The sequence below is a fragment of the Mytilus trossulus genome, chromosome 5 (assembly GCF_036588685.1).
Source record: "Mytilus trossulus isolate FHL-02 chromosome 5, PNRI_Mtr1.1.1.hap1, whole genome shotgun sequence".
Classification (NCBI taxonomy): Eukaryota; Metazoa; Mollusca; class Bivalvia; order Mytilida; family Mytilidae; genus Mytilus; species Mytilus trossulus.
The window spans coordinates 85,285,148-85,308,996 of NC_086377.1; the positions used below are offsets into that span (position 1 = coordinate 85,285,148).

General features: G+C 32.3%; 1 protein-coding gene across 1 annotated transcript; it reads left to right on the plus strand.

Annotated features, from left to right (window-relative positions):
• Nucleotides 1-20,173: 20,173 nt before the first annotated feature.
• Nucleotides 20,174-23,769, plus strand: LOC134718402 (uncharacterized). The gene is made up of 3 exons (XM_063580902.1): nucleotides 20,174-20,460; nucleotides 22,711-22,895; nucleotides 23,698-23,769. The coding sequence occupies exons 1-3, from the start codon at nucleotides 20,211-20,213 to the stop codon at nucleotides 23,767-23,769; spliced, it is 507 nt and encodes a 168-aa protein (XP_063436972.1). The 5' UTR covers nucleotides 20,174-20,210.
• Nucleotides 23,770-23,849: the final 80 nt, after the last annotated feature.

Below are 23,849 nucleotides of genomic sequence, written 5' to 3' on the forward strand. Positions count from 1 at the left end.
CTATGTCAAATATTTTCTTATGTAATATTTTGTTTTGTTCATTACTAAGCTCGAATTATTTTAGGAACGAATGGTTTTTACCGTACACATAACTATTTTAGCACAATCACTATCTCAATGCGTTTCAAGGGCAGCTTGTATGTGTAACACATTTCGTTTGGGCAATGTAATAATGGATTTTACCCATTCTTTACTTGTCACAAAATTATTACCTGAGTTCTCAGGCAGCCCTGAATAAAACGGGTAACTAGGCCGCCCTCTCGTCGGGTGAACGAATCATTTGTTAGTCCATTTGACAGTTCTGTTGGATACATGTTTTAGTGTGCAAATTTTTTTTGCACTCGAGGTTATCCGTCTCAGGTTGCAAAGTGAGCCCATACCCTCTAAGCATGGGCTTGGTCAGCGCTCAACATGCAGGTAAAAAGTTAAAGGTATTTATATACTTGAGTTACCTATGTTTGACATGAGAAGGACCAGCGCTCAGCGTAGAGATGTATAATATTTCGAAGTAACAAGTGGTTTTTTTTTCGAATTTAGCTTCGAGCTCTTGTCAATAATCTCTTTTAAAGGCTATCTTTGCTATTAAAAGAGGGACGAAAGATACCAAAAGCGACAGTCAAATTCATAAATCTAAAACAAACTGACAACGCCATGGCTAAAAATGAAAAAGACAAAAGTTCACATTTTGTGAGGTTTCATTCAAAACTCTACGAGTTGTGTTTCTGATAGATGTATAATCAAGCGGCTAGTAACTTTCCCCTTATAGTCTAAGTTATTTGAAGTCACATTTATACATCTTCACCCTATCGTCTATTGCAGTTTCAACGATAGATGCTCGAATAATGCGAATTTAATTTCTTGATTGATGTATGTATTCTATTTATTTTTAAAATACATATCAATCATAAGCATGTTGCCCGTGACGCCAATTGTTGTAATATTTTGTATTCGTATTTATTGTATTTTTATTTTGTTATGTATATATGTCGTGTACAAGTTGCAATTTTGTACAGGTTATAACATGTTCAAAATATTGTAAATGTTATAACTTGTATAATGCATAAACACAAGTTACAACATGTACAAAAGTACCTCGTACATGATATAACCTGTACATAATATTTCTTAAAAATAGTTTTATGGTATATGATCCTCTTATTTACTGCTACACAAAACTTGAAGTCATTTCCGAGATGGCGAATTAAATGTTTAGTGCTACTAAGTAACACCAAGACGTGGCGCGCAACTAGCGTATTTAATTTTGAACCAGGTACCTTTTGTTGGCTATTAATCGTTTGTTTTTCTGTCCTGTATTGTCTACCTTTTTTTTGTATTGTAGTCCTGCCATGTACTGTTGTCATCTTAATGTTATGATTAGCATTGCCATTAAAGCGGGAGGTTTGGCATGCAACAAAACCAGGTTCATCCCACCAAGTTCATTTGAAAATGTCATGTACGAAGTCAGGGAAATGACCATTGTTATATTATAGTTCGTTTCTGTGTGTGTTACATTTTAATATTGTCTTTCTGTTGTGTCGTAGCTTCCGAAGCTCCACAAAACACCTTACAAATATAGATTTATTTCGTCTTCAAGCCATTGTTCCACAATTAAATTGTCTATTCTTCTTACCAGTACACTTGGTACAATAAAAAACCTGATAAGCATTGCAATTAAAGTGGGAGGTTTGGCATTCAACAAAACCAGACTCAACCCATCATGTTTATCTGAAAATGTCAGGTACCAAGTCAGGGAAATTACCATTGTTATATTATAGTTCGTTTCTGTGTGTGTTGCATTTTAATGTTGTCTTTCTGTTGTGTCGTAGCTTCCGAAGCCCAACAAATCACCTTACAATAAAATTGAGAATAGAAATGGGGAATGTATCAAAGAGACAACAACCCGACCATTGAAAAACAACAGCGGAAGGTCACCAACAGGTCTTCAATGTAACGAGAAAGTCCTGCAGCCGCAGGTGTCCTTCAGCTGGCCCCTAAACAAATGTATACTAGTCCAGTGATAATGAACGCCATACTAATTTCCAACTTGTACACAAGAAACTAAAATTAAAATAAAACAAGACTAACAAAGACCAGAGGCTCCTGACTTGGGACAGGCGCAAAAATGCGGCGAGGTTTAACATGTTTATGATATCTCAACCCTCCCCCTATACCTCTAGTCAATGTAGAAAAGTAAACGCATAACAATACGTACATTTAAAATTCAATTCAAGAGAAGCTGTTGCTTTTTCTATGGTCGGGCTGTTGTCTCTTCGATTCATTCCCCATTTCCATTCTCAATTTTAGGTCTCTTAAAATTTGTTGCATTTCCCTCAGTTTTAGTTTGTAACCCAGATTTGGTGTTTTCAACATTGTGTTATAATCATAATCGGTTTTGAATTGAACGTCCGTTTTACTCATAAGATAACCATGGAAATTAAAGTTTCCTTATAGTATTGATGGTTTAAATCTCGTGAAACATGAATGAAAAATTATTAAATGAATAAATAAAGGCAACAGTAGTATACCGCTGTTCAAAACTCATAAACCCATGGACAAAAACAAAATCGGGGAAACTAAAACTGAGGGAAACGCATTAAATATAATAGGAGAATAACGACACAACATTTAAATGTAACACACAAAAACGGGCTAAGCATTTGACAAAATCCTTTGAGAATAACAAATAACATCAAAACCAAATACATGAATTTGAGATAGATAAGTATCGTGACACGTCTTATATCATTTGCCAAAGTGAGATGGTAATACACTCTCAAGGACTGGGTTTACTGTATATTGCACATCGACGGAGATCGTTCACTTTTACTTCAATAAAAATGTATTGGTTTTAACATTATCTACTCGGCAAAAAATTACCTTGTATTTAATTTATTCCGTGTTTATGTAATGTTTAGTGAGAAGTTCACTTTTATTTCTTCATTCCAATTTTTATTGGTAAGTGATTTTATTGGTGATGTGATGGATTATCTTTTTGTTTTTAAGTTTTACTAAAAGGACTTATACTTTTCACTCTTGAACTAACCGTTTTTGAAATGGTGAACCTATTTTTTATATACTAAAATTCAAAAGATATTTCAAATTGTGTAGTTAATAAACTAATCATATATACCAAGATTGAAATTGTATATGTACGCGAGACGCGCATTTCGTGTACAAAAGTCAGTTACATTATAATCGAAAAATGTTAAAAAGACCGAATAAAGTACGAGGTTGAAGAGCACTGAGGATTGAGGACAAACAATTCCCAAAAGTTTTATAATTTACAATTACTCCAAACCTTGCACAATGAACATAATGATTTCCTATATAACTTTAAGTAAACAAAATATCAACGTCGTAATGCAGAGAGATAGACCGATGATCCCATTGATACATAAGGATTTGTAAGTATGTATAAACTAAAGTGGTTCTTTACGCTCTAATTATAACTTGTTAGCCTATTACGTGTTAAAACCGAAATATGTATTTTCTTAAAATTTACTTTCGTTTCCTTTCCACTGGAAACTTTTCATCTACACATAAGTAATGCTATACAAAAGACATTATAAATGTGGTGATATAAGCAATACGATTAAATTAAAACAGTTAGTGTATCACCATTGGGTCCAATTAATGTGTGGTTTGCTTGGTCTACATGTCATTTTGTAGCTTTTTTCGCACATAGTTGTCAAAATAATAGATTGTTGCAACTGTCGTACAAGGTAGCGGTTAAGCTAGCTGTTAAACCTGCTTCAGTCTTCCATTTTCTACATAAGAAATTGCCTTTACCAAGTCAGTCAACTGTTGCTATCCATTCGTTTCATGTACTAAATAAAATCATCATTTGACTTGGTACAAGCATTACCCTCTCCCTTGTACGACGGTTGCATCAAATTCTATTATATTGACAACAATGTGTGAACAAAACAAACAGATATAGTAAACTAAAATGTCACAAATGAGAGTACAGCAATCAACAGTTGTGTTATGATTTTAATCATTATAAGCCAACAAACAAATATATAAACACAGACTGAATGGAAGGCCTGTTTAATGGCCTTTGGTTGTGTAGGCTCTTTGATCGGGTACTTGTCTCTTTTGAGACATTAACCGTTTTCATTTTCTAAATACTTTACGAAAACAAAACACAGTCTGATTTTCCAATTTTTACAATTCAGAGTTTATATTGAATTATCACATATTTGTTATGAATACATTAGGTTTTGCATATGCAATAACCTCAAAATTGCCCGGGGCAAAAAAGACATATCCATATTGTGCCCTGTTCCTAATGACGTGACGTCATTGCATCCTTAACAACACGTTTCTGATAATTTGCTTAAGATTTTACCTTTTATGTATCATAAAATTGATATAATTTACGTTTTTTTTCTCTTTTCTGCAGAACTTAAATATGTGATAAAAAGATTATAACATGTCTTTTCCATATTGGCCCGGGTATCATCCCTCGACCCATATGCCTATAAAGCCTCGAGGCCGATATGGGAGTCTCGGGATGATACCAGGGCTAATATGGAAAAGGGCATGTTATAATATATACTTATTCAACAGTTTTGCATGTGTTATCAGGAGACGCGTCGCATCATACTGAAAATGTAATGATAAAAAAGGAAAAACACACAAAAATATTAACAAATATTAACAAAAAGAACTAAAAAAACCAATATCTGTTTATACAAAGTGACTTTCACGAAAACAATAAATAACTTAATTATATATTATCTGTATTGTTTTCATTCTGCAGTGACCTGTTGTTCATACTCTGGTGCATAGACAACACAATCATAAATGTCACCATTTCAGAAGTTCTACTCAATACACATATGTTACAGTTAACCTAGTAACAAATGTCACCATTTCAGAAGTTCTACTCAATACACATATGTTACAATTAACCTAGTAACAAATGTCACCATTTCAGAAGTTCTACTCAATACACATATGTTACAATTAACCTAGTAACAAATGTCACCATTTCAGAAGTTCTACTCAATACACATATGTTACAATTAACCTAGTAACAAATGTCACCATTTCAGAAGTTCTTCTCAATACACATATGTTACAATTAACCTAGTAACAAATGTCACCATTTCAGAAGTTCTTCTCAATACACATATGTTACAATTAACCTAGTAACAAATGTCACCATTTCAGAAGTTCTTCTCAATACACATATGTTACAATTAACCTAGTAACAAATGTCACCATTTCAGAAGTTCTTCTCAATACACATATGTTACAGTTAACCTAGTAACAAATGTCACCATTTCAGAAGTTCTACTCAATACACATATGTTACAATTAACCTAGTAACAAATGTCACCATTTCAAAAGTTCTACTCAATACACATATGTTACAATTAACCTAGTAACAAATGTCACCATTTCAGAAGTTCTACTCAATACACATATGTTACAATTAACCTAGTAACAAATGTCACCATTTCAGAAGTTCTACTCAATACACATATGTTACAGTTAACCTAGTAACAAATGTCACCATTTCAGAAGTTCTTCTCAATACACATATGTTACAGTTAACCTAGTAACAAATGTCACCATTTCAGAAGTTCTTCTCAATACACATATGTTACAATTAACCTAGTAACAAATGTCACCATTTCAGAAGTTCTACTCAATACACATATGTCCCAATTAACCTAGCAATAAAAGTCTCTTTACAGCTGAATTGTGAGAATCGGAAGGGAATAGTTTAACTGATTGTAAAAATACGTGTTTGGCGTATTCCGTATCGCCTAATAACTGTAGAGCGACGCCTAAGAGATTATAAGCTCCTATAACAAGATGGTATTTGCTATAAGTTTTATTAACTGCTGCATAAGTCGATGTGTCCAATATAATAAAATACACAAATATATATACCGAATATAAACAGTGTCAAGGTTTCTATTAATTTGACCATTATAGTCTTAAATCAAAAGATGCAGGGATGAATATCTATTAAGTTGTCTCTAATTGACATGTTTTTGACCAACCTGGAAATTGATGGTCAAGGAGTACACGTATGTTCAGTGTTATAACTAATTGTTATTGCTACATGTCACCACCTGGTCTGCATGTAAACATGTTATATGCAACCCAGCGGTCAATTGAACAACCTTTTACAAGGTCATGATTTACTTAATAGATATTACCCTGTATTTATTTTATTCAATTTAATAAACATTTTAAGAATATATAATCATCAATATAAATATAAATATATTTTATATATATTTATATATATTTTTTTAGCCTATCATATTGTCACATTCCTCCCTTTCTTAAGAAATATAATTTATATTTTAGTTAAAATCGGTGACAATATGAATGCTTGCAAATTTCCCCAAATACAACAAAAATATTCATAAATAAAATCATTTCAAAAGTTCAACAACATCTAAATGTTCAGCAATGTATAGTTCATACAATTCTTGTGTGAATAACTAAGTTCGTAATATCAAATATCGGAACTTCCTATTTCCAGAAAAAGGCGCAACCATCAACTTCGGACCGTCTTCATAACCCCGACTCCAGTGAACTGCTCCTCTGATCGTCGTTGTCAACTCCAACCATCCATCTGTTTATCTACAACGCCAATTCCCGTCATTGAGAAGTTCTGCAATTATTCCAACTTATGTGATCCACCATCCGACCTTCATGTGATCCACCATCCGACCTTCATGTGATCCACCAGCCGTACTTCATGTGGTCCACCATCCGTTCTCCATGTGATCCACCATCCGTACTTCATGTGATCCACCATCCGTCCTTCATGTGATCCACCATCCGTACTTCATGTGATCCACCATCCGTCCTTCATGTGATCCACCATCCGTCCTTCATGAGATCCACCATCTGTTGTTGATTTACTCCTAACTGACCTAGCTTACCTACTCTGTTAATTCAGAGTCCCTGACTAGGTTGCTCAGTTATCACCGGCTGAAACATTACAGGAAAATCTACCTGTGATGCTGTAGAACGATTCCCTTTACCAATAAAAAGTTCTGTGATCGTATAGTTTTATGTACATCTAAGCGTCTGCGTTGTGTCCAATGATCAAAGCCAATATCCAATACTGGATAATGGTTCTTAGTGGCTGGTTCTCAGTAATGGTGCAGAAGCTATTTTAACATCTCTGTAGGCAGTACCATCGCCCTCAACATCAGTTGACACCATTTGATCGCCACCAAGGTATCGTGTGACTATTTGAATCTCTTTATTACTAAATTCTCTTGGCTAAACACCTATTATTAAACTTAAGAATATATTAATAACAAAATACCTATAAAAAAAGCAACAACATAAATTAATGCATTTACTAAATTTGATAGTTCAAAGTCGTCCTCAAGTTTTAACTGTTTCAATTTTGAAAAAATAAAGTATCGATATGTTATCTATTTAAAATAAGAATAAAAAATTTAAACTCAAATACAAAAACAATAAACTAATAAGATAAACTTTTCTCTAGTATTAGTACTGAAAAATTGTTTAATAAAGGTTTGACATTCAACCAACACTTTCCTTCCTTTAACAAAGCTGTGATTCAGAGATTACTGATATTTATAGGATTTCTAAACAATCAATTTTTTTTCAGTGGTCCATCTGAAGCGAGAATTAGAATGATTAATCAAAACAAAATTATTTTATATACACATATATTTATTTAAAAATAATCATCACGAAGCCTACGTCTACGACATGTTAGTCGTTCATTTTATTAAGATAACTAGAAATGTTTGAGAGAAAACTTAAAATTAATTCGTCTTTCTTTTCAGACTTTTTAACAGTTCGTTTAGTTTTCTTTGGTATTCTTACTTCATCAACAGACATTTTTTGACTGCGTTCTGAATTGTACCCATCGGAACTATTATTATCCGACATTTCGCTTGAACCGGAAGTGACAGAAGATTTGTCTTCCTCGTTTTCACGTCGGTTTCTATTTGCTATTTTTTGTTTAAGTTCAGCGAGTGGAATATCATCCTCATCAGAAGATGTTTCTCGTTCTTGTCGGTAACGATTTATGAGTCTTTCTCGTGGATTAGCAACCGGAAGTTCACTATCACTACCGTCACTATCCTCGGGAGGTACAACATAATTTGTTTTCCTTAATTGCCTACCTTCTAGATTTGTGGGAATAACCCATTCATCAATCTTAGCTTTTTTAAGGTGTTCTAAATGGACTTTCTTAGCGACAGACCCATCTAATTGGTTTTTAAGGACAAATGTTACCGGAGAAGTTTTTTCAATGATTCTGTAATAAGGCTTCCACTTAGTATCTAACTTACTTTTTCTTAAATGATTTTTGAAATATACCGGATCCCCAATTTCTAAATTAATTTCTTGTCTATTTTTATCTGCGTTTTGCTTTTGTTTTTCTTTTGACTTTTTCAAGTTTCTATGAACTAAAATGAAAGATTTGTGTTGTTGTTCTAACAAAATCTTGTGCGGATCTTCACCTACATACTTTCTTCTAGGTTTCAACAGGTTATCAATTGGAAGAACTGGGTCTCTATTGTATAAAAGAAAAAATGGAGAAAATTTAGTTGATTCATTTTTTTTAAATCTAATAGCTGCTATTGTTTGATTTAAGCATACGTCCCAAGTAGACGCATCGCTTTGCAATTTCTTTGCCATGACGTCATGAAGCGTCCTGTGAAATCTTTCTACTTTCGCATTTCCCTGTTGATGATAAAAAGAAGTTGTTATGTGACTTATATTTAAATCTTTTAAAGTTTCTTCAAATATTTTAGAAGTGAATTCACCGCCATTGTCTGGCACTATAACTAAAGGTACAGAAAAGTTTTGGATTATTTCCTCAATTAATAAATGAACAACATTTTCCGAAGTTTTATTTGGAACAGGAAAAGCCAAAGGCCACCCACTGTAATGACAAACAAAGCTAACAATATACTTATTTCCTGACAATGATGTAGGATAAGGTCCAGATAAATCTACCCCTATCTTAGCAAATGGAAATGGTGGTATATCAGATATTTGTAATAAAGGTTTGGTTTTACATGCACTTTGAGATTGACAAATAACACAGGAATTAATATAGGAATTAAGTTCTTTATATAACTTTGGCCAAACATATTTTTGCCTAATTGAATCGTGACATTTGTCAATTCCTAAATGACTTAGATTATCATGATAACTTTTGATGACCTCATTTCGTAATTGTAATGGAATATAAAGCCTTATCTTTAAATCATCATCAGGGTGAGAAATGTAATAAAGTATATCATTGATAATAATATGTTTATTATCAACACTTTTTGAAGCCTTACCTGTGTTTATTTGATTAATAATTTCCGAAAGTTCTATGTCTAAAGATTGTTCAATTTTCATGTCATAACCAGGAATCGTGCATTCCTTAACGCTAAGTTGATCATCTTCTTTATAGTCAAAATCTTTTGGATTGAACTCATTTGAATTCAAAGTATTGATTTGAAAAGCCTTGTCACTTATATCTACTTCAATTATTTCACTTTGATTTTGATTGCCTTCTTGACCCGGAGGTCTTCTTGAAAGAACGTCAGCAATAGTATTATCAGTCCCCGCTAGCCATTCAATCTTACAATTGTAACTTGCAATCCCTAAAGCCCAAAGCTGTAATTTTTTGTTACATTGTGGCAAAAGCAATAAGTACTTTAAAGGCTTGTGGTCAGTTCTGATAATAAATTCAGCTCCATGAAGATAATGATCTAATTTTTGTAATGCATAATGAATGCTAAAGGCTTCTTTTTCAATAGTAGACCACCTAGACTGTGTATCTGATAATTTATGAGATAAAAAGTAAATAGGTTTTTCTTTTCTTAAACATGATAAATGAGTCTCTTCTTCTTCGCAAGGTTGCGTAAGACATGCACCTATGGTATCATTAGAAGCGTCAGTATATAAAACATAAGGTTTCTTCAAATCTGGATATGCTAATAAAGGAGTTACAGTTGAACTATCTTTCAAAAAATCAAAAGCTCTTTGACATTTATCATCCCATTGAAATCTAGCATATTTTTTAGTTAAAGCAACTAAAGGTATAGAAATCTTTGAAAAATTAGGGATAAATCGTCTATAGTATGAACACGCCCCTATAAAACTTCTTACCTCCTTAACAGTAACAGGGTTAGGTAATGTTTTTATTGCCTCAACTTTAGCATCGTCCGGTTTTACACCGTCGATATTGATTTTAAAACCTAGATAATTAGTTTCTTCCTGCAAAAATTTACATTTCTTTAATTTCAATTTCAAATTATGTTGTCTCAATCTGTCAAATACTTGTTGAATGTGATCAAAATGTTCTTCTAAATTTTCAGAAAATATCAAAATATCGTCTATATAAGAGATAGCAAAACTTAGATCTTGTAAAACTATTTCCATCAATTGACTAAATACAGCAGGACTATTTTGCAATCCAAACGGCATAACATTAAATTCAAAAAGTCCCTTATGACAAACAAATGCTGTTTTTGATTTATCTTCTTCCGCCATCTTAATTTGCCAAAATCCTGCCCTGAGGTCAATTAATGTGTAAAACTTAGCAGCCCCTAAAAGTGTCAATATATCATCGATAACCGGAAGTGGATATCGGATTGCTAAAGTAGAAGAATTCAGGGATCTGAAATCTATGCAGAAACGTGTAGTTTTATCTTTCTTATCAACTAAAACAACTGGTGAGGAATAGTTACTGTTAGATCTTCTTATAATGTTAGCTTCTAACATGTCAGTTATTGCTTTATTGACTATTTCTCTTTTGTGTAATGGAGTTCGATAAGGTTTCAATTGAACCGGAGGATTATCCCCTGTATCTATTCTCATTTTCACAGTGTCAGTATCCTTGAAAGCAAAAACATCTCTATTGTTATTCAACATTTGTAACACCCTACCCCTATGAACATCAGGCACATAAAGATCAGTTTCAAAAACATTTTCAATTTCAGAGTGCTCTTGAGTAGATTCAAGTGGGACAACATTTTCTTCTAAAACTGGTGAAGCCCTTCCTATTGCTATGCCCCTTCTAAACTTATAAGTTTTATTCGTAGTATTTACTATAAGAACTGGCATATGACGTTTTTCATTAAAGTTTGCAACTGAATTAGCAACCATTAACCCTGGTTGATAACTCAAATGCCCCTTAGTAATTGGTGAAATTTCAAAAGATTTAGAACTTGAAGTTGTATAATTTTTATTACCTTTTACATAACAGATATTACTTGTCTGAGGTTTAATTACAGTGGTTTGAGCAAGCCTAACAATTGAAGCTAAATGAATATCTTCAAATAGTGGTACATAAGTTTTATTTATCCTTAAACATCCCAAATCAAAATAAACTCTAACACCAAATTTTACTAACCAATCACGACCCAAAATTGCATTTCTGTTCATGTCAGATACTACATAAAAGGTATGATTCATTTTGTTCCCTTTCATGTTAAAGTCTAAATTTATACTTCCTAAAACATTTAAAGAAGCCCCGTTAACTCCTTGTAAATTGACTTTCTTTTTTTCTAATTTTGGTAATCCCTTAATTGAATTGTAAATCTTATTATGCAATAAAGATACTGAAGCTCCACTGTCAATTAAACTTCTAACTTTCATATGTGCAATTTTAATCAAACAAGAATTTGGATTTCCCGCCAAATTAATTTCAAATGTTTCTACTTGTTCAGATTCATTTTCAATTTTGTTTTTTGATACTTTTTTTAATGATTTTTGTTCTTGATAGGTTTCAATATTTCTATTTTGTATATTTGAATTTCGCGCTCTAACCTTTTTATTTCCGCTGAATTTTGAATTTCGCGCCATATTTCCTTTGTTTACTTCCGGTTTTGATTTGAAATTTCGCGCCATTTTTTCTTTGTTTGCTTCCGGTTTTGATTTGAAATTTCGCATCATTTTGTCTTTGTTTGTTTCCGGTTTTGAATTACAATTGTTAGATCTTTTATAATAATTTTTATTCCAGTGATAGGTAGAATTGTTAGAACATGCATTGTTAAAGTCTGTTGATTAGTTATTTTTTTTTTTAACCATGATTCATAGATATTATATACAGGTTTTGTATATCCATAATTAATTTTTCTCTCAAACATCTTATTTCCCTTAATTCCCTTAAAAGTCCCCCTATTGGCTTCAGCATAAAGAGACCGTCTTAGTTTAAATTTTCCCTTGGTTTCCTAAATTGTTCATTTGATCTTGCTCTACAATTTCTTTCATAATGACCTGGTTTACCACAGTTCCAACAGAAGAATGTTCTTCTTTGTTGTCCTGTCAAGTCAGACTTGTTTTGTACAGAATTAAACCTTCTAGGATATGTATTTGCATTATGATTTATCATGTTGTCATTAAAATTGTTTTGTACAGAATTAAACCTTCTAGGATATGTATTTGCATTATTACCTATCGTATTGTCATTAAAATTGCCTCGGGGTACATGTAATTCGGCACGCGAACTTACTGTATTTACATGAAATTTCGTTTTATCCCTGCAATATTTTGCCTTATGGCCGAATCTGTTACAATTGTTACATTTCACACCTATTTCTCGGTAATGCGATATGTCCATTGGTGTTATATTACGCTCATTACCGTTATTTTTTTTCAAATCAAATTTTCTTCGTAATTGTGTTTCAGCCATTGCCGAGTTTACTGCTTGAGCCAAAGTTTGTGGATTTTCACGCATTATGTTCATTCTCAAATAATCCTGATACAACCCATTAATGAAAAAGTTAACTAATTGAAGTTGAACTATTGGTTGATTGATATCTTGTCCCTTAAAAGCATCTGTTGCCAAAGTTAAAATTCGTTCTCCAAATATTGGAACATTTTCGCCCATTTTTTATTAACCTTATTCAGAAGTTCAAATGCATATGATGCATCAGGAATATGCCCATAACGAAAATTCAATTGAGTTTTTAGATTTTCCCAATTATTATTCACCTGATCGGTTTCTCTTAACCACCTACCAATGAAATCACTTACTGGCCCTACAGATGTTTGATAACATATCATTTTACAATCATTCGGACTTAAATTTGTAATCATTGCATATTTTTCTATTGATCGAATCCATTGAGAATATATTTCTGAATTTGAACCATCAAAGCCTTCAACTATCGAATTGACACCGTTTGCAGTTAACTTTTGAGTAAGACTTTGAACTTGTGTTGCTAAATTTTGAAAAACTAACCCTACATTAAATTCTTGTTCAGCCATTTTTGGGAATATAATAATTAAGATTATCAAATAAAATATCACACGTACCTTAGTATTTTTCAGAATTCATCCTGGCACGGTTCACCAAAAAGAGTCTTATAACAAGATGGTATTTGCTATAAGTTTTATTAACTGCTGCATAAGTCGATGTGTCCAATATAATAAAATACACAAATATATATACCGAATATAAACAGTGTCAAGGTTTCTATTAATTTGACCATTATAGTCTTAAATCAAAAGATGCAGGGATGAATATCTATTAAGTTGTCTCTAATTGACATGTTTTTGACCAACCTGGAAATTGATGGTCAAGGAGTACACGTATGTTCAGTGTTATAACTAATTGTTATTGCTACATGTCACCACCTGGTCTGCATGTAAACATGTTATATGCAACCCAGCGGTCAATTGAACAACCTTTTACAAGGTCATGATTTACTTAATAGATATTCCCCTGTATTTATTTTATTCAATTTAATAAACATTTTAAGAATATATAATCATCAATATAAATATAAATATATTTTATATATATATTTTTAGCCTATCATATTGTCACACTCCTGCTGCGGATTTGTTAGATCTCACAAAATAAAGTTCCCTTATAACCAGTTGTAAAGCATGGAGGGAATCTTGACTTTGTCTGACATCATTGAGATGATAATAACAAAGGAAATTAAGGATGTAAGCATACACTGTAGATGGAAATGTCCACGATGTATCCATTTCGGTCATTTGAAGTTCATCTGGTATCAACGTAGAATTAATCTTAAATTTTATATCGTCCACTACCAATATTTTCAGTAAACAAATCAAACTTTTTTTTCTGGAATGTTTGTAGTTTTAGCAACTGGTAATGAATATCCGAAAACATCATCATCTGGCAGAATTTTTCGGGAGTACATTTCCATAAGGAATAACTGACGATGTATAAGGCTTTACTGTACTGTTTTGTCTTATAGAAAAGAGAAGCAATCATCAGCCATCTAGACGCAGCGTCATGATAGATATTTTTTATGACAGTACTTAGACATAATTTGTACTGTTGGTATTGGAATTAGTTATAACAAATAAGGGGCACATATTGGGCATGTTGTTGACACCACTTTGATACGTATAATTTACATACGTCTTTAATAGAAGATCCGGAAGACTGCTGACAAAAATATGTCTGCTTCATCCTTATATTGATTATTTCCGATGGCGTATATATTAAGGTAATATCTGCCATATACCATAACAGGGATGAAAGTATTCTTTCCACTTCTTTTGCATATAGTGCTTCAATGGGAAAATTGCAAGAAAATAAATCATACTTAGATATTTGATCTGAAAATAAGATGCATCGCCAATTATAACAATGCAACATATATAAATTTTCTAAAAGTACTTCACAAGGACGACCTACAATTTTGTTCTCGAACATGTTGTTCTCTGGAATGAAGTAATGTGGGCAAACTGAGTGCTCAACAAAATAAACCAGCCTGCTAAAACATCGCATAAAACAAGAAATAAGATATTTCGGCATCCATACGGATTGTGGCACTTCTTCAGATATCCAAAACACAATTATTTTCAGGAAGTAAGAACAAAGCAAATCTTTACATTCGGAGAAAGTAGCTAATACATCTTTCAATATATTTTTTAAGAGAGCACAGCACAGTAATTGAGTGTGGGTAAAGGTATTTATTTCAAATTTTTTACCAACTGAAAAAGATATTCGCCATTCTAGATCTTCTTTTTGTGATCCCTTAACTCCGATCGGTACAAAAAGTAGCCCGTGTTTTATAATGGCTTGTTTGACATTATAACTCGGCCATGAGTTATTTGATCTTGTGATCCACTGGTTTGCAGGAGATACCCACGTTTTACAATGTAAGCTAAAGGCTAAGTCTAGATGTCCTGTCGGGTCAGATATACAGGGTCCATGAATCGAACCTGAATTATTATGTTCTTTGCGTAATAACAGTTGTTTACATAATAAACTCGAGAGATAGAGTTTACCATTTTGTTCTTCACATTGTTTTAAAATACTCTGTCGTCTGCTATAATCTAATTTTAGCGGAGTATAACCAGGTTTAACATCGTCTGTTTCCATTAAAAAATTGTCCTTTTTGGATTACACTGGAGTTTTACATCTTCATAAACTTCTAAGGTTGTTGAAACCTGCATTAGATCTAAATCACTGCCTCGCATACCAAGTTCTTCCCCAAAACTTCCAGTTGTTATAATTGTTTTGACCTTTTTACTATGTATATTGTCCCTGACAGCGTTCATCAATCTGATTTGTTTAACATGATCTTCTGATCCTACTATATGTTGACATAGATAACGATACAGTGCTATTGATATGTTTGGTGTTACAGTGTCTGTAATAAGAAAAAATGAAATAAAAACTGAATAAAAATATGATTATATAATAGTAAAATTGAGAATGGAAATGGGGAATGTGTCAAAGAGACAACAACCCGACCAAATAAAAAAACAACAGCAGAAGGTCACCATCAGGTCTTCAATGTTGCGAGAAATACCTTTTACACAAAATTAAGATCAAAATTTATTCAGAATTTAGACATTGATCATAATGCATTCAAATAACAATGTTTACTATTATTTTGTTCACATTGTATATGTCTTTGTTCTCATCACAACCAACATGAATTGTATATGAATACGATATGTTACATTTAAACAAATAAATAGTGTTATGTATAAAACAGCAAAAAAATTAGCGAAATCTAGCTTATATATTTGGTTTTCAAATTTCAGACGAGAAATAAAAGATTATGGTAGTTTGCTGAGGTTCATGTTGATAAATTGTGTGATAAGATAAACTCTGAACGGAGCATGACCTAGTATGTTGATCGATATCTTTAGCAAACTTATTTTCGCGGATATTTTTTTGCGTTTAACACTTTTTCTAACCAATTTCGCGGCGATTTAAAGACACGATTATCAAATTTACTTGATGAAGATCGATAAGCGAAAATTGAAGTCTTAAAAATTGGCGACGATTTATGTTCACGTTAATTTTCTACTCGCGAAAGTCGCGAAAAGAAGTTGGCTTATAGTTTAATAAGAAAATATTGGATGCTTGCCAATGAGATAATTCTTCATCCAAGTCACAATCTTTTTAACGTTACAAATTATAGGTCAAAGTACAGCCATTAGCACGGAGCCTTGGCTCGCACCGAACAGCAAGCTATACACCTTGTTCACCGTACACGCCAATCATGCTTCATTGGCACTCATACACAATCTTCTTATTTCTATTTTTAAAAAATAAATAAGAGAGAAAATATGCATTCGAAATAATACGGTAACAAGTATGGTATAACAGAGATTTAGAAATGTTAACACATACGTCATTAATTATATAATTGATTTGTTATGTTTTACTATTTGTTGAAAACAAATAAACATCATGTCGATGTTTTAATTAAAATCAAGCCAAATCTAGTCAAACTAGAATATAGACCAGAACTCCAATCAATTAAATAAATTGGTGTGTGTTATATATAGATTCTTACATTGATACCAGTGGATTATCGGATTTATCCAATCGAGATAGTTAAATTATCAATTTTAAAGTCCGAGCCGCCTCGGCGAGGCCTTTAAAATTTATAATTTAACTATCGAGATTGGATAAATCCGATAATCCACGAGAAACTATGTAAGAATCTGTTTCTCTAATGATTAAAAAGACATTTTCTTTTTTTATTTACCGAAAATCCCCTTTCGAGTGCCTTTTACATTGCACGAAGTTGTCAATTTCATTAACACCTGTTATCATATTTTGATTCATCCAGTTAGCTAAAGTGGTCATGACCCTTAAAATCATCCAATGATCTTTTGAGATCACCAGCAACCACACGTTGATTAAATTTGTTTATACAATGGATTCGGAAAGGGATAAATTTTCATAGAATTAGAGAAATATTCTTATTCACTCTTGTCTTATTATTATTTTTTAAATAAGAGATTATCTACGGTGAATATCCATGTGACTGTATCCTTAATTTTGATTCAGTATGACTGTACATAGATTTCTATGAGACAGACACTGATGGGAGTGCACCTCGGTTAAGGGAAATAATTCTTAAAATCATCAGTCTGTATGTGCCAACCATTTTCATAAATATATTCTAAGATTGTAGGTTACACAAATTATTTCAAATCAGTTTCAGGTGAATGTATTGTTACGGTTTCGGGTATAAGCTGTAGGTTTGTACATACGACTGTTTCAGGCTACTCAGTAAACACTCTATTCTATTTTCGCGTTCGTCGTTTACTGTTAGCCAACGCGTATACAAAGACATTTAATGAACATTGTGTATACTTATATATTGTTATTGTATGTAAATATTGTTAGTAAGGTCTCTGGGAATAATAAAATAGAGTTCGTCTTCACTGTTTGACCATGGGGGTCCCCTTGACTCACCTTCTGTTTATCCTTATTTCACATGTTCCCGCTTTATTACCTTGTTATTTTATTAGCGTAAGGCATGACTATAGTAACCGGGGCCCATACATGCTAAGAGTTAGCTTAGATAAGTCCCGTTTGTCCATTTCCCGACTCAACATTCCGATCGCCGCCATTTGAATCACTATGTTTATTGACGTCAGTGACCTAATGACCTGAGATCAGCATCCAATCAGCATAACGTAATTTGCCCACCATCTCCATAGGGACACGAGACGTTGGTGGGACAGAGAAATAAAAGCAAGTGCACAACAGTCTTCAGATGGACTGCGGCCCGCTACCAGGGCAGTCACTCCTCATACCAAGGAACTTACCAAGGCAAACCAAAAGTGCCGCAGTCGATGCAATATTGTATGCATCCCCGTTGAATAAATGGACCAAACCATAATTGACATAGATGTTTTACTACGTTTACTACGATGTTGACAAACGATTAACGTACCAAAAAGGGGGGTCTCGGTATATTTTATTAAGGGTTCTGTTGGGTTTTCATGTGATTTATACTTGTAATAGTATTGATTGTTTGTATATAATAAATTGTGAAGCTTAATTAATCTTGTTGTCTGTTGTACATGTAATTAGTAAATCAATGTTAACGAGTTTCTGTGCTACCATATTTAGATCAGTGCCTTAACCGTTTTGCCTGCTACGCTACCATAGTATTGACCATTTTGCCAGCTACGCTACCAGTATAAATTAGTTTGTAACTCGGCACCAGAGTTGACAGCTCTATATTAGAATTTACCAAGAATATAGTAATCAGTGTTAACCTTATATAAATAACTTTTACTTATGGGACACCCCCGTCCCGTAACAGTATCAATACATTATTAAAACTTGATTTTAAAAACGTATAACTAATGTAATGAGTTATCTCTCTTAATCAAGTTCTACCCCCTTCATGCAAACATTGGTTGATGGATTTATTAACAATGTTTAAATTGAATTCATTTAATTTTAGTTGTGAACACAAGAATGTATTATACAAGGAAAACATGTATCACAAAACAATCAAAGGCGCGTCATTTAGATGGTCGAGGACCCATTTCCTGTTGAACTATTATTGAAATGAATTTTGTAAATAGTCTGATTTATATCTAAATTATAAGAACACACATTTCATTGTTTTTAACATAAAAAACCCTCAAATAATCTGCCTTTGTCGTAATGACTGGAACACTAAATTTGCAAACACAGTGGGAGGAATTGTATAGAACTCCTTCAAGTTTTAGGAACACCAAATACGATATTACAGTAAGATGAGCTCCAATCGATTTTAGAAACGTTCAATGCGCTTATATAAACGATATAACAAATATGTCATTTACGTTTTTATGAAAATCACATAGCAGTTAAAAGATTTTGTTCAATATTGACGGATTTAATCACGTGACACATGAATAAAAAAGTAATAAGTAAATAAATTTTCAAAAGTAAGATGGTAAAACATTCTTAAACGTCTGGTTCATTGTAAATTCCTAATACACGACAAGTTTGTCTCTAGTTGTATGAAACTCGGTTGCATTTGTCATTCTTTTTCCCAACAAAACACAATTACTAGGTATCTAATTTCTTTCGTGTTTTGTGCAAAATTCACTTTGTATTTCCGCATCTCCAATCCATTCTTTCACTTTTATTCACAGAAATTAGACATTTGACACTTAAAATAACCGTTGTTTTGCAATATTGAACCTTTTTACCACTAGTATACATATTTATTATACTACTGTAAATTCAGAAATTATTGCGAGGTTTTTATTATTGCGAATAATGCGACTGAGTTGTAAACGCAATAATTAAAACTCGCATTTTGTAATATTTTAACTGAATTAAGCATGACTTTTCCGAAAATCTTAAAAATTAAAATCGCATTCAAGTGTAAAATGACAAAATCGCAATAATAAATGCACGCAATAATTTCTGAATTTACAGTAAATGCCTTTGAAATTTTTTTAACAATTCCACAAAATGTATAGCAACCGTTTACAAATAACTTCAAACTGGCCAACATCGCGCACTAAAAGCAGACAGTTTAAGAAAGCAAAGATCAAATGAATACATAAACCAATTGATGCCCTTGATATATTAAAAATATTTATATTAATATTAATAGACTAAAGTATGTATTTACCTTCCATTTTGTTAGCCTGTTGTGTGTTAAGTGCGAAATATGTATCTACTTAAGGTGGTAGACCTGGGGTAAGGGGGATAACTCGTACACATACACTTGGTGTCATTGATGCGTTTTATTACGGCCCTTAATTTCAAGCATCTGTGTACACAGATCGTTTACCTTGGATACTGTGACAGACGCTGATTAACAACAATGAGAGGTTTGTTCCAATCGAAAATAAAATCTAAACGCTCGAACTTTTTTAAAAATTTAAACAGGTCTATTAACTTACAAAACGCTAATGACCATACTTATGTAAAACATAATTACATCGATATCGGGGCTGAAGAGTAAGTGGAGGATGAAATCGAAGGAATGGTGATAGACAATGATTGGCAAGTTGGCAGACGCATCGTAGAATTGGGTGTCCTGGCGGAAAAGATGTACTGTTGTAGGTGCAATGTTCCTTTGCACCTGCATGATACCATCCATGAAAGAACAACAGGATTTGGCAGTTATCTCCACATAATGTGCACCAACCAAGAATGCCGAACAGTGACAGATGTGCCAACTGGAAAAGTCGGTCCAACTGGATCATTCAATATCACTGCCAAGATAGTTATAGGTAGATAATTAAATATATCAATACTTTTTTAATCAAAACTTATTTCTATTTCTGTACAAATAAAGGACATACCCCCAATGCATGTAAACAGCGTACTACGATAAGCACACCATTTTCCCCGTTTTATCGCTATCTGTTTATTACATTTAATACAACTCTTGTACATTATCGTGTACATTTCCTATTTCACCCCACAAAAGTAGAAAAATGTTGCATACATATCTATTTATGTTAGATTGTATCTGTAGATAATATTTTAGAGAAGATGAGATTGACTTCTATAAATTTTAAATGTATAGTTACTTCCCCTGATTTTTTCCCATTTGAAATTGTCCTCCAAATTATGTTTCGTTTCAAAAAAGTCTTTTACAATTAATTATCTATAAGAAAAGATATTTTCAAGTATCAAAAAGATAAAATAATTGTTCAAAGTTTATATTTAAATTAATAATTGCAATGAATGTTATTAATGTGCAATATATTGTTTACATAATTGAAAAAGTTATAAATTTTCTTTGTCAATTGAACATAAATCATGTCAATAATGATCCTGTAAGTAAAGGTTGTTAAAACTTCTATTTGTCATTCTTATTTATGTCTAGCCATTCTAAAATTTAATCCCTAGTCTACTGTTTAAATTGTGTAACAGCATAACATAACACTAGTTATATGTAAAATGAAAAAAGGTGAAACTACAAGGAATTTTATTTTTAAAGTTTGAAAAGTTAGGTACATTGTACTACAAGGAATTTTATTTTCAAAGTTTCAAAAGTTTCAAAGCTTACTAAAATTTATGTGCCAGTTCTCATACTACTATTTATAGTAGTCTCAGGCCAGTTTCAACATTTTTTGAAAGATGTTACTGCCAGTTTTCTTTTAATACTCTTTAAAACTTTTCCTTTTATTTTGTTCAAGTTTCTAAGTTTTTATTAAATCAGGAAAATCAATACAAGTATAATGATGTCTTCCCCCGCATTAACATGATATTACATCACATAAATGAATATATATTATGTATGACAAAATATCAAATCAAGGTTTAATGTTGCAAACAGTTAGTACATGTAAGGGACCACATCAAAAGTTAAATGTAGGATAAAAAACTTAATTTACATATTTTTTTTTTTCATCCCTAAGTAATTAGTAAGTAATTTTTATTTGTTTGAAATTCAAAATTACCGGATTGACACCAAGCAATACAAAACATACAAACATATATATATATCATATCAAATTCATAAACATTGTATACATATAAAATAGAATATGTGGTATTATTGCCCATGAGACAGCTATCCACAAAAGACCAAAATGACGACAAACATTAAAAACTATAGGTAACCGTACAGCCTTCAACAATGAGCAGCTTCTGAAATAAAACTGTGTCATTTTCTGATAGGTTTGACACCAAAAACTTAATCATGTAAAATTTGGAAACACATTTATATTATACAAATATTTGTATTTATTCTTGCCTTTGATATAGATGTTCTCATTTAATTTGTATCAAATTAATTGGTATTATCAATGAAATGCCAAATGAGGATTCAGAAGGGGGGGAGGCCTTACATGGGAAAAAATTTGGTTGATAATATAGAGAAGCACTGAAGTGTGACTGGAGTGGTCCCCTTATGTAAGTCAGCCCCCCCTCTTGCATAAAGTTCTGGATCTGCCACTAAATGCTATTGCACTTATTGCTAGTCTTATGAGAATAATTATAAAAATTAGAAAATGTGGTATGATTGCCTTAAAGATAACTCTCAATCAAAGACCAAAAGATGTAAAAGTTAGCCACTGTGGGTCACTGAGCAGCCTTCAACAATGAACAAAACCCATAACACATAGTCATCTATAATCTAAAATGTCAAGAAATTACAATAATTGTAAAATATATGAATTCAAACTTATGTATTAAGTCCATTGTTACTGAACTAGTATACATGTACATATTTGCTTAGGGGCCAGCTGAAGGACGCCTCCGGGTACAGGAGCTTCTCACTACATTGAAGAATCATTGGTGGCCTTCGGCTCTTGTCTGCTCTTTGGTGGGGCTTTAATACATTCCCAACTTCATTTCTCAATTTGACATTTTGTACAAAACAAAGAGTTATATGTAATCAGGTACATTTTGTACTATTAATTCAAAATGAATCAATTTCCTTCTATTTATGTTATGAAATTACTCATGTCAATAAGCTAAAACCAATTTAAATGTAATTTTTGTTTCATAAAATGTTTTCTTTCATGTAGGAATGATACATGCTGGCCTAGGATATGCACAAATAAGAAACTTTCTGACAGAGTGTAACTTGCCAGTGATGAGTAAATCTTGCTTCCAAAAACATGAGAAGAAAATTGGAAAAATCTTTGTGTCTGCTGCTGAAGAATCATGTAAGAATGCCCAACAACTGGAAAAGGAAATTTCTGCAGATAAGGTAATACTACATATCATATTATAATAAATTTGACTTTATATTTTAATCTACTTCTAACTCGAATAATTACAGCGCCCCCTTACGGTCATTGTCCTCCAGATGTTAATGGAGTGATCGAAGTGATCGTTATATAACGACTGGATTATTCGGGTTAATCTACTTCTGGACCTTTTTCAAAGCTGACTTATACATAATATCAAAATAAGAAAAAGTTGTAGCCAATGAGACATCTCTCCACAGAATACCAAATTACACAGGAATTATCAACCATAGGTCACCCTACGGCCTTAAACAATGAGCAAAGCCTACACTGCAAAGTCTGCTATTAAAGACAATGAAATTACAAATGTAATGCTATTCAAGATTTATTTATTCAATTATATATATATATATATAAAATACTGAAGAATATTTTTATAGACATTCAATGCGTTGTTTCCTCAGGGGGAGGGACCTGACAAACTTACATCTTGTACACAAAAAATATAAACTTATAATTTTTTTCCTTATCTGCATAGTATCGTCTATTCTAGAGGATCTGGTACAATTCAGAAAATTTACTGGTTGGTCTTTTTTTTTTAGACTTCTATATATAATAAATATATATGTTAAATATTGGGCTGAAACAGATCAATAAATTTATTTCAAAGGGATTAATAAAATTTGTAAATTTTTGACTGGTTTGGTTTTTTTATAATTCTTTTCTATGAAGCTAAAATGAACAATATAAATTTAAGAAATTTAAACAATTTGTTAACTACCTTATTGCAATGACTAATTTTAAAAAAATCATGAATTTTAGGAGTTGGAGCTTGAGGTCAGTTTTGATGCAGGTTGGCAGAAACGGGGATCCGGATTTAATTACAATAGCTAAACAGGTAAACTTGACTTTGTAAAAGAGGGATGAAAGATACCGGAGGGGGACATTAAAAGCCATAGATCAAAGATAAACTG

Coding starts and splice junctions, on each gene's coding strand:
- LOC134718402 (XM_063580902.1), top strand. CDS start 20,211: ATGGTGATAGACAATGATTGGCAAGTTGGCAGACGCATCGTAGAATTG. Junction 20,461..22,710: donor CACTGCCAAGATAGTTATAG/GTAGATAATTAA, acceptor TCTTTCATGTAG/GAATGATACATGCTGGCCTA. Junction 22,896..23,697: donor AGGAAATTTCTGCAGATAAG/GTAATACTACAT, acceptor CATGAATTTTAG/GAGTTGGAGCTTGAGGTCAG.